This window comes from Cherax quadricarinatus, chromosome 4 (genome assembly GCF_038502225.1).
Source record: "Cherax quadricarinatus isolate ZL_2023a chromosome 4, ASM3850222v1, whole genome shotgun sequence".
Classification (NCBI taxonomy): domain Eukaryota; kingdom Metazoa; phylum Arthropoda; class Malacostraca; order Decapoda; family Parastacidae; genus Cherax; species Cherax quadricarinatus.
In genome coordinates this window covers 20,293,018-20,305,741 of record NC_091295.1, presented here as the reverse complement: position 1 = coordinate 20,305,741, position 12,724 = coordinate 20,293,018, and the positions used below count along the sequence as shown (strand labels likewise).

The window sequence follows — 12,724 nt, the reverse complement described above, 5'->3', positions numbered from 1 at the left end:
TCAGCCAGTGAGCATGATCCCATGCATTCGTACAATACATTTCGTATTATTCCATTGTTTTTAGTGCTTGCAACTGCTAAATAAGCCACCATGGGCCCCAAGAAAGTTCCTAGTGCCAGCCAGCCCTTTGGTAAAGGGCTGAGAGAGAGGGGAGAATGGGCTTTCTTCAATGATTCTGTGATATGTGTGATACTAAAGCAGCAGGAGTCGATAGAGGCTACAGTGCCAGCAAGCGATAAAGTGTAGCATTAGCAGTGTTGCAAGTAAGTTAAGTGATTAATCGATAGAAAAAAGACACCACAAAATTCACTCCTCCAATGTTGTTGGAAGTATATAGGGCTACTGAGAACACCACTGCCTCTGCTGCTGTCATCACCACCACTATGTAAGGCTTATCTTTCAGTGGCCCTTATACACCCAACAACATCAACACACCATCACTTGCCACATACATAATGCCATATTTTATTCATTCTAGAATATATATCATGTTTCTATGTTATTAATATTGTTTATTATGTCATATTAGATGAATTGTGCTAGGTAAATAAGCCGTAGAGTTGATATTAGTGTCATATTGAAGGACTATGTTGTCCTGTCTCCCAACACTCCCCTGCTGCCGCCACAGTTCCTAACATAAACCAGAAACAGACCTCTCTGGAACACTTTTGAGCAAAAGGGGTCCTTGACTCTCAAGCTGGTCCTAGTGGCATTAAAAAACAAAGAAGGGAAGTAATCCCAGAAAAGTACTTGGTACCTGAAGTCTTTATGGAAGGAGATTCCCCTTCCAAACAATAGTAACTCCTCCATCCTCTCCCCTTCTCCTGTCTTCCAGATATCAACAAGTCTTCAGTAAAGGTAAGTGTCATTTTATTATTGTTTTATTCTGCATGTCTCATTGTTTTCTGTGCAGGTAAATGTATATTTCATGTAAAAAAATTATTTTTTTTAATACTTTTGAGTGTCTGGAACGGATTAATTCGATTTACATTATTTCTTATGGGGAAAATGAATTTGGAAATCGTCAGATTCAGGTTTAGTCACTCTCTCAGAAACGTATTAATTACGATAACGGGGTCCACTGTATAGAACCTTGCAATATGAGTTTGGCTTTGAGATGACTTGTTTCAGTCAGTTAAATCCAGGATGGCTTTAAGACAATTTTGATTTTTGTTTTTTTACATGTCGGCCATTTCCCACTGAGGCAAGGTGACCCAAAAGAAAGAAAAACCTAGAAACAATGAACGAATTTAAATTATCATTCAGCACTTTCACCATCACTCACACATAATCTGTCTTTGCAGAGGCACCCAGATAAAACAGTTTAGATAGTCACTCCCAAACCCCTCCTTTAAAGTGCAGGCATTGTACTTCCCATTTTCAGGACTCGAGTCTGGCTAACCGATTTCCTTGAATCCCTTCACAAAAATATTACCATGCTCACGCTCCAACAGCTCGTCAGGTCCCAAAAACCATGCGTCTCCATTCACATTCACTCTTATCTAAGATGCCCACACATGCTTGCTGGAAATCCAAGCCTCATCCCCCCCCCCCATGTCACAAAATCTCCTTTACCCCTCCCTCCAACCTTTTTGAGGACTATCCCTACCCCGCCTTCCTTTCCCTATAGATTTATATGCTCTCCAAGTCATTCTACTTTGTTCCATTCTTTCTAAATGACCAAACCACCTCAACCCCTCTTCAGCCCTCTGACTAATAGTTTTAGTAACTCCACACCTAATTTCCACACTGTGAATTCTCTGCATAATATTTACACCACACATTGCCCTTAGACAGGACATCTCCACTGCCTCCAACCACCTCCTTGCTGCAGCATTTACAACCCAAGCTTCACACCCATATAAGAGTGTTGGTACCACTATACTTTCATACATTCCCTTCTTTGCCTCCATGGATAACGTGTTTTGTCTCCACAGATACCTCAACGCACCACTCGCCTTTTTTCCTTCAATTCTATGGTTAACCTCATCCTTCAGAAACCCATCCACTGACAAGTCAGCCTCCAGATATCTGAAAACATTCACTTCTTCCATACTCCCTCTCTCCAATGTGATATCCAATTAAACTTTATCTAAATCATTTGATATCCTCATCACCTTCCTCTTATATGTTCACTTTCAGCTTTCTACCTTTACACACCCTCCCAAACCCGTCCACTAACCTTTGTAACTTTTCTTTAAAATCTCCCAAAAGCACAGTATCATCAGCAAAAAGTAACTGTGTCAACTTCCATTTTGTATTTGATTCCCCATAATTTAATCCCACCCCTCTCCCCAACACCCTAGCATTTATTTCTTTTACAACCCCATCTATAAACAACCATGGTGACATTACACATCCCTGTCTAAGACCTACTTTTACCGGGAAGTAATCTCCCCCTCTCCTACACACCCTAACCTAAGCCTCACTATCCTCATAAAAACTCCTAACAGCATTTAGTAATTTACTACCTATTCCATACACTTGCAACATTTGCCACATTGTTCCCCTATCCACTCTGTCATATGCCTTTTCTAAATCCATAAATGCAATGAAAACTTTTCTACCTTTATCTTAATGCTGTTCACATATATGCTTCAGTGTAAACACTTGACTTATACATCCACTACCCACTCTAAAACCTCCTTGCTCATCTATAATCCTGCTCCCTGTCTTACCTCTAATTTTTTCAATAATAACCCTACCATACACTTTACCTGGTATACTCAGTAAGCTTATTCCCTTATATTTTTACAATCTCTTTTGTCCCCCTTCCCTTTATATAAAGGAACTATGCATGCATAGTACCAGTCCCTAGGTACCTGCCCCTCTTTCATACATTTATTAAACAAAAATACCAACCACTCCAACACTATATCCCCCCCCCCCCCCCTGCTTTTAACATTTCTGTCATGATCCCATAAGTTCCAGCTCCTTTACCCCCCTTTAATTCTACATAATGTCTCACACCCCTACCCCACACTCACATCTTGCTTTTCTTCACTCCTAAAAGATGTTATACCTCCCTGGCCAGTGCATGAAAGTACCGCCTCTCTTTCTTCATCAACATTTAAAAGTTCCTCAGAATATTCCTGCCATCTACCCAGTACGTCCATCTCCCCATCTACTAACTCCCCTACTGTTTTTAGCTGACAAATCCATTCGTTCCCTAGGCTTTCTTAACTTGTTAATCTCACTCCAAAATTTTTTCTTATTTTCAGCAAAGTTTAATGACAGTTATTCTCCCATTCTATCTACGTATTTACTAAATATTTATAGTATAGCCTAATTCACTGTATTTTCCAAAAGAGATCATGGTTATTAGTGATACATTAATTTGTCATTATTTTCTCTTTTAAATAATGATGCATTATGCTCTCCATATATTTACACATTCATTGCCAAGAAATATTCAAGACACTTGATGTGACTCAGTTTTTTTTTTTTTTTTTTTTTTTAATATGTTGCTTGTAAGACTGGCTTGAAATTTGCTTATTTGAACATGTATGACATTTCTGTTTACTATTTGCTTTTGCCCTTAACCCTTTGAGGGTCCGTGCCATAGATCTACGGCTTTACTTTGAGGGTCCAAACCATAGATCTACGCCATGAGCTCAGCTCACTCTGATAAGCTGTGAGCGGTAAATTTTGGTCTAGATATTAGAGAATACATCTATGTGGTATGTGTGCACCACATAAAACAAATCCTGCAGCACACAGTGGATAACGAGAGAAAAACTGAGACCGTAATTTTTTATTAAAACAGCGACTTTGCAGTGTTTTTCGTATGTTATTTATAGTTTTTTTTGCAATTTCTTGGTCTCGTTTGATAGAATGGAAGATATATTACAAAAAAATAGAGAAGATTTTGATTGGTTTTAGTACATACTGGAAATGGCTTGAAACTGAGCTCAAAGTAACGGAAATGTTAAATTTTTGCCGATGTTCAAGAGTAAACAAATGACCTCATACGTCTAATACACACCAGCTGGTGGGTCTAATATACGTTCGCCAATGTGGTGATATTATTTATACAATTATTACATTATTGCATAAAAGTAAATCTTCGGTTTTTTGGTTTGAATAAAAATTTATTATGTGAATAAAAAATCAAAATGGAATTCATTAGTAAAGCCTGAAAATGTAACTAATGAACAGAGGAAATATTACTTTAGTGCCAGGAATGCCTGTATTGTTTATTCTGGTCCCTATTTTGAAATTGGAGTATTTTGAACTTTGCATTATATTGGCCAAATTACCAATTTCCAATCACTTTATTTTGTAGTTGAAAAAGTTGACTTGGCGAATTCTTGTGCTCAATCGATAGAAAAGAAGTAATACTAGTGAAATAGCTAAGAATTTGGTCAACTGAAATAATATAACTGGCCTAAAATGGGAGTCAAAGTCGGCAAAATCGCCAATGCGTAAATATCGCTGACATGTCAAAATTCGCAAGAGCATAATTTTGTCAATTTTCCATCAAATTTCGTACTTTTTGTTTTATTACCTTCAGGAAAAGATTCTCTACCATTTCATAAGAAAAATAACAAAATTATTTTTTGAAAATTCTTCGACCCAGGTGTGCACTTTGAAATTTGGCCTGTGGACCCTGAAAGGGTTAAACATCATACATCTTGAAAAAGTATAATTGTACCTTCAGCAAGATTTTTTATTTTATCTGGTTAATAGTTTTAGTGCCTTGGTTCATTTGTTTATTGAAATGACTCCATCTTGCATATCAAACATTGTCTCATCCATGATATTAAAAACCTAAAGGAAAATTGCATATACCCTTCTAATTTATGCTTCCCATCTTTATTTCAAATGGTTCAGTCACAAAAACAGATAACTCACAAAAGCATTGCTTCCAACATTGAAACTATTGAGTTCTTATACAGTGGAACCCTGAGTTTTGGCCGTAATCCATTCCAGGAGCTAGGCCTAAAGTTGAAGCAGTACAGTGGAACCTTGACTTAAGAGTGTCCCGACGTACGAGTTTTTTTAGATACGAGCCGTCCCAGGGTCGATTTTTTGCTCTGAGTTACGAGCCAACATTTGAGTAACAAGCCAGCTTCCCCCCCCTCTTCTCCCTCAACCCAAAACCTGGACACCTCGCTTGCTTATCCATGATTTCATGCTTTAATTCCATGGAAATCGTCCTCTTTTTCTTCTCAGCACTGTCCTTTACACAATTACTTTCTTAAGACCCATGCTTAGAAAAACGAAATTTGGCCAAATGACTTAAAAATGTAAACAAAGCAGGAGAGAACTGGTCCCACAGCGAGGTAAACAGTGCACTGAGTTGCCGGCATTCGTTATTATAATAAAAATAATTATTATTATTATTAGTGTTATTATTAATTTAACTAGAGCACAGATCCAATTCTCTAGATCAAGAGCCCCTCACCAGTGTCAGGGTTCCTTGATGCTGGTGAGGGCCTCTTGATCTAGGGAATTGGATCTGTGCTCCAGTTCAGTAAATTAATAATAATAATGTAATAGTCAAGTCACTCAGTAAGTCAGTCAGTTCACTCAGTAAGTCAGCCAAGTCATTCAGTAAGTCAGGTCACTCAGTAAGTCAGTCAGGTCACTCAGTAAGTCAGTCAGTTCAGTCAGTCATTCAGCCAGTCACACAAACTCATGTTAACCTCTTACTCTGTGTACAAAGTAACACTTCACTACAGCTACTGGTTATCTCTTGTCTAATACAGTAGTGCCCCACTTATACGGCAGGTTAGGTTCCAGGCTACCACTGTAAAGCGGAAATTGCTGTAAAGTGGAACACCCTTTTTTTCTCTTATAAATGCATACAAATACTAGATAAAAAGTTTACACTAACATATATTAAGTTAGCAATAGAACTAGGCATCGAAAAACAATAAAAAAGTAAAATACACACATAGTGCACTCATTACTTACCTTAAAATATTTATAGTCTTAATCTAGGGTGAGACAAGTAGTATTTATTGTAAGAAATCAAGTGTGGTATGTATGGTAGTCAGCCGGGCTACCATACCAGGCCACCCCACCTACACATAATACGTACCTCCAACGTCATCTTCGCTCCGCTGGTCTCTCTTTACCTTCCCTTCTCGCTGATGGACTCGCCTTTCATCCGGACTCTCTCATTGACTTTTTGACAACAACTGACTTACTTCACAAACTCTGATGATACCTTCAGCCCTTTCTACCTCAATCTCTTGCTGCTCTCTACCCCCGCACTATTCCCTGCCCCGCTGCTTTCTGTAACCTACTGATCATCCCTCCCCCCTTCTACCGCCCAGTACTCTCGCTTCCTTCCCTACCCTGCAGCGCTGTATAGCCCTTGTGGCTTAGCGCTTCTTTTTTATTATAATAATAATAATATGAATTTATTGTGAAATGTTTGTAGTATGAGCTCGCAGGGTAATATTCACTCTAGGATAAACAAAGCTAGACTGGCTCACAATGCCTGCACGGGCAGGTGCACAGACATGGGCAGGTGGATAGGTCTGGTACGCCATTCGAAACATGGGGCACAGGGCAAAACTCGGGACAAAATTTAGCCAAAAAAAGTGATCTAAACTCGAAGCGGCCGAAACTCGGGGTTCCGCTGTATATCCTCTCTCTCATCCTACATTTAGATTTGTCAGAGCTGCATATGTTATTTTCTTCTCAAGAATCTTCTCCATAACATATCCAAGTGGACAGTGCTGTCCTTGCACAAGCATGTGTTCAATGTTTGAATCTCTCTCTCGGGAAGGTTAAACATTGTTGTGTCTGACCTGTAACCGGATGAATTATCGAAGGAACTGGATTGATCCTCCCATTCTTTGGATCAAGCCCGAATGCTATGCAGGCACTGTGTCCCTCCCATGGGTTTAGTGCTTCCCCATGATTAACAGTGAAATATTGATTGGACACAGCTTGGCTTTCACTCATTACATCATGCATGGCATTCATGTTTGTTTTCTGTATGCTAAATAAGTTTCTATATCTCATATGTAATATTTTTATGTATCTCTTTTACAGTCTCTGGCCTCATTGTACCTACATATAATTAATTTTTTTCAATATTGGTGTCCTTCATGGTTTACATTTTAAAACTTTTTTGCAGATATTCTTTGCTGTGGTCTTTTATGGCTTGTTCCATGGACTTGTTTTTCTTCCTGTTCTGCTGTCGCTAGTTGGCCCACCACCTTACTTTACCTATGATGAGGACAAATCAGAAGAGGCTGAAGTGATGTGTCTTGAGGCTGGACAGTCCTGTCAGCAACAGGGAAGAGATGGTGCTGAGGAGGAAATTAAAACAGTGGAAGGCCTCAGTGAACCATTGAATAGTTTTCATAAAAGTACAAATCTCAGTTCAGCAGGCACCAGTGGTAAGGCTGGAGTGCATGTAGTTGTATAATATATAGTTCCTAGTGACATTGCACAGTATTACATTTTGTGTAAGTCAGGCACAGTACTGTGGGTTTATCTAACCACAAGTACTGTATATATTTCACCTTCGAGGGTTTTAGTGTAGTCCATACACTTACCAAAGATTTTGACAAAAGAAGTCATAAATAAAAATTTTTAAGTAATATTTTTAGAATTTTCTGAGTCAGTTAATATTGTAATAATGTATTCAGTAGTACGTAATTTGTGTTAATAAGTAATGAAAATAATGGCAGATTTACTCTACATAATTCGTTACATGCAGTATACTGTATCAATATACAGTGGACCCCCGCATAACGATCACCTCCGAATGCGACCAATTATGTAAGTGTATTTATGTAAGTGCGTTTGTACGTGTATGTTTGGGGGTCTGAAATGGACTAATCTACTTCACAATATTCCTTATGGGAACAAATTCGGTCAGTACTGGCACCTGAACATACTTCTGGAGTGAAAAAATATCGTTAACCGGGGGTCCACTGTAGTTGACAGTTGACTGTAGTAACCACTTAGATTAGTTGATTAGGACAACCAGTATAGATTTTGTTGAAACTGGTGCATCTTGTGTTTTATAAATTTAATTACTTTATGTATTTTCAATAGCTATTTTTTTTTTTCCTTTCCTTGGTTGTTCATGAATTAACAGTCTCAAAAAAGAGTGGAATCATTCAAGGTAAGTAATTTTGAATTCTTTGAGATTTTCATTGAGTATACCATATCCATGTAACCTACTTACACTACAGTTTGTAATAAGTGTATTTGTTTGTAATGCATGTTGCTCAGGGTAGGCTTCCCATGTGTTTATGTGGGATGAGCTCTTATATCTGGTGTATCAGTAGTGTTGTCCACTAGTGATGTGCCTTTAGTGCACACGACACTCACACCAAGTGATTATGTCATCTATACTAATAGTAATGTAAAAGCATGTGTTAATACGTATTTATATTTGCTGTATCTATATGTAGCAAAAAGAGGAGAGCAAATCTCTTGGTGTCCCTTCTTTGATAAATTATTTAATTTATTATTTAATTTTGTTGAAATTTTAAGTGGTTGTAGTACTTACTACCTTCTCTTATAACTTAATCCAAATAGGTTCTAGCATCCCTTTGGCACTTCTTTCTTAGCTTATCATGAAGACCTTTTGTTGTCTCTCTTGATAGTGGTAGGAAATCTTTATAACCGTTTCTTTCATATTCTTCAAGGGCATGTCTAATGCCTTCACTCTCTCTTCATAGCTGATATCTTATAGCTCTGGCAGCCATTTTGTAACTCATTAATGACTATCTTGTCCATATGTTTTCAAGTGTAAATACATTAGTATGGAATATGGTACCTATCATGTTATGATAGGTGTGTGAAATGAAAGTCTGTTAAATGTTTTGCAATGTGGTAGGATTTCTCGCCTTTTCTTTCTGTCTCATAAATATTTACAATGGAAATTAAAACTTATCTTAGGTAAACATATTAATAAATGTATACCCTAGTGGTCACTTGGATTTGCTATGATCATTAGATTCATACGTGCCACATGGAGCATGTACTGATATAATCACAACTATCTTCTACAGTGGAACCTCAACTTACGAGTTTAATCCGTTCCATTGCCTAGCTCATAACTCAGTTTGCTCGTATATCAAAACAGTTTTATTCATTTAACCCTTAAATGGTCCAAACGTATATATACGTTTTTTCAACATATGAAAGTATGTAAAAAAATGTAGATCTTCTTTTTTGTTTTACATTTGAAAACGTGTAAAAAAAACTTTTATCTACATTTTTTTTTGTTTGAAAATATGTAAAAAAAACGTAGATCTACTTTTGTAGCACTTCGAATTTGAACGTCGATCTGTTTGGACCGTTTAAGGGTTATTAAATTAATGGAAATGCCATTAATCCATTCCAGCGGAATTCCTGCTCTCAGGAGGCAGGATGAAATACTTCAATATGATGCTTATTTATCTATCACAATTCATCTAATATGACATAATAAAAATATAGGTAATATATAAACATGATATGTACTCTAGAATGAATAAAATATGTCATTATGTGACTAGTGGTGGCAGCGGCAGCCATTCCCGCTCCCGCTCTATTTTCCCATGCTCTTATTATAAGAGAAAATGGAGTGTTTATGAGGCTGACTGCACTAGATCACTGGTTTCATAAGGAAAACACTGAAACAATGTACAGTGGAACCTTGACTTACAAGTTTAATCCATTCCAGGAGCTAGCTCGTAACTCAATTTACTCGTATATCAAATTAATTTTCCTCATTTAAATTAATTGAAAAGCTATTAATTCATTCCAGCACTCTGGAGAGATGAGAAAAAATACTTGAATATGACACTATTATCAACTGTATGGTTTATTTATCTATCATAATTCATCTAATATGACATAATAAACAATATAATTAGCAGAGAAACATGATATATACTCTAGAATGAATAAAATTTGACTATAGTATCTTCCCATGTTCTTACTGTAAGAGAAAATGGAGTATTTTTGAGGCTAACTGCAATAGATCACTAGGACTCATGGTTAGGAAAAAGAAATTTGGCCAAATGACTGTAAAAAAATGCAAACAAGCATGAGAGAACTGCCCCCGCATGGATATAAACATGTTTACTGCTTACCAGCTGTGCCAACTAGCAGAAGCAATCTGAATTATTATTATGTACATATTATACAATATTATTATTATTAATTTAGGGAACTGAAGCTCTATCATTATAATAATAATTAGTAGTAGTATTGTATTATTATTATTATTATTATTATTATTATTATTATTATTATTATGATTATTATTAATTTAGGGAATTGAAGTTCTATTATTATTATTATTATTATTATTATTAATTTTCGGAACTGAAGCTCTATCATTATAATAATTGTGGAAAATTAAATTTACTTGGATGAATCTCATTAGATATATACCAGTAATTTTTTAAAAGTAACAAAGATAATTATTCTTTATCAAGGTTACAGAGACATATAGGAATTTTAGGACACTTAGGTCGCAAAAATGTCCCCCTTCGATACCTACTGTCATATCTCCACAAGCCACTCTGGACCTATATTAATTTCAAATGAAATATACATTACCAGGAATTCTGGTAAACATTAATATAAATATGTGGACTGTATATTAACCCTTTGACTGTCGCAACCCCCAATCCTGAGGTGTCTCCTGGTGTCGCAAAATTTAAAAAAAAAAAAAATTATTTTTTCTTATGAAATGATAGAGAATCTTTTCCCGATTGTAATGACACCAAAAAAACGAAATTTGATGGAAAACTGACGGAATTATGCTCTCGCGAAGTTAGCGACCTCGGCGCTGTTTACAAATCGGCGATTTCGCCCACTTTGAGCCCTATTTTCGGCTAATTCCATTGTTCCAGTCGCCCAAACTCATAGCTATTTCTTTAGAACTTCATTTTTTCTATCGATTGAATACAAGAAACTGCCCATTTACTGATTTCAACTACCTAATAATGTGGTCAGAAATTTGCAATTTGGCCAATTTCACGAAAACTAAAAAATATGACAATTTCAAAATAAGGTCCAGAATGAACAATGCAGACATTCCTGGCTCTAAAATAACATTTTCTTTGTTCATCAGTCACGTCTCCAGGCCCTTCTGATATTACTCTTGCTTTCTATTTTGAATTTTTATTCAAACAAAAAATATTAGACTTACTATTATGCAGACTACTGCAATGCTGTAATAACTGTATAAATAACATCAACCCATTCATGACTGCATATTAGAATGGCTAGTTGGACATTTATTGGACAATGGCATCATTTGTTTACTTTTGAACATTGGCAAAAATCAAACATTTCCCCTACTTTGAGCTCCATTTCTAGGTTCTTTTTATAGTAAAATCAATCAAAATCACCTCTATTTCTGTAATATGTTTTCCATTCTATCAAATGAGACCAAGAAAACGAGAATACAACCATAAATACTATACGAAAATAGACCACAAAGTTGGCATTTTAATTAAAAAAAATGGTCGGAGTTTTTTTTTTCTCATTATGCACTGCGTGCTCCAGGATTTTTTTTATATGGTGCACACTGACCACACAGACCCATTCTCTCACATGTGGGCCTACCAGCTTTCTCCTGCTTGATTTGAAGCCGCTAGAATTTATGAGTATATATACGTCAAACACGGCACCTCATAAAACGTATATATACGGCCACGACAGTCAAAGGGTTAAATTTAAAAAATGAATACATAGACATTGAAGGAGAATTTATAATAATAAGACTCGCCAATTTGTCTGGAGATTACTTGGTGTATCATACACAAACCCCTGCCTAAATATGAAGAAAATACTGGCCAGAATTCCAACATAAATAGACATGACTTAGCTGGGGTTCCTGGACTGTCCCATAAATAGACATGACTTAGCTGGGGTTCCTGGACTGTCCTGTCTACTCGCCTAATGCTCACGTTATGCAGGACTGCAAATCCAACAATTTCTGCTCCTATTTGGGAGGTTTCAACCACAATTTAACCTCCAGAGCAACAAAATTTATGCACATTTCACTCAGTGCCTTCAGCCCATTTCCAAACAATGGCGTTTCCTTCCCCAGCGACACTCCCCCATTTCGCTGGCTCTTTATTTATTTACAAATTCATTTTTATTACCTACAATATATTCCATCAATTTACATACAAAATATTTTTGGAAAATATATGGTATTTTCTACAACAACAACAATAATAATAATAATAATAATAATAGTAATAATAATAATAATAGTAATAATAATAATAATAGTAGGGTTATAATCGAAAGAATTAGAGGTAAGACAGAATGTAGGATTGCGGATGAGCAGGGAGGCTTCAGAGTGGGTAGGGGATGTGTAGATCAAGTGCTTACATTTAAGCATATATGTGAACAGTATTTAGATAAAGGTAGGGAAGTTTTTATTGCATTTATGGATTTAGAAAAGGCATATGATAGAGTGGATAGAGGAGCAATGTGGCAGATGTTGCAAGTACAGTGGACCCCCAGTTAACGATATTTTTTCACTCCAGAAGTATGTTCAGGTGCCAGTACTGACCGAATTTGTTCCCATAAGGAATATTGTGAAGTAGATTAGTCCATTTCAGACCCCCAAACATACACGTACAAACGCACTTACATAAATACACTTACATAATTGGTCGCATTCGGAGGTGATCGTTATGCGGGGGTCCACTGTGTATGGAATAGGTGGTAAGTTACTAAATGCTGTAAAGAGCTTTTATGAGGATAGTGAGGCTCAGGTTAGGGTGTGTAG

General features: G+C 36.6%; 1 protein-coding gene across 8 annotated transcripts in view; it reads left to right on the top strand.

Annotated features, from left to right (window-relative positions):
* The window catches only part of LOC128684174 (patched domain-containing protein 3-like), a 167,339-nt gene that overhangs the window by 97,656 nt on the left and 56,959 nt on the right, over positions 1-12,724 (top strand). For 7 of the 8 annotated variants that reach the window (XM_070095142.1, XM_070095110.1, XM_070095140.1 and 4 more), the window contains one exon: positions 7,097-7,361. In XM_070095142.1, coding sequence (XP_069951243.1) covers positions 7,097-7,361 — 265 coding nt within the window. Of the gene's footprint in view, positions 1-7,096; positions 7,362-8,068; positions 10,119-12,724 lie in introns of those variants that run through there. The other variant, XM_053770307.2, reaches the window with a different exon arrangement.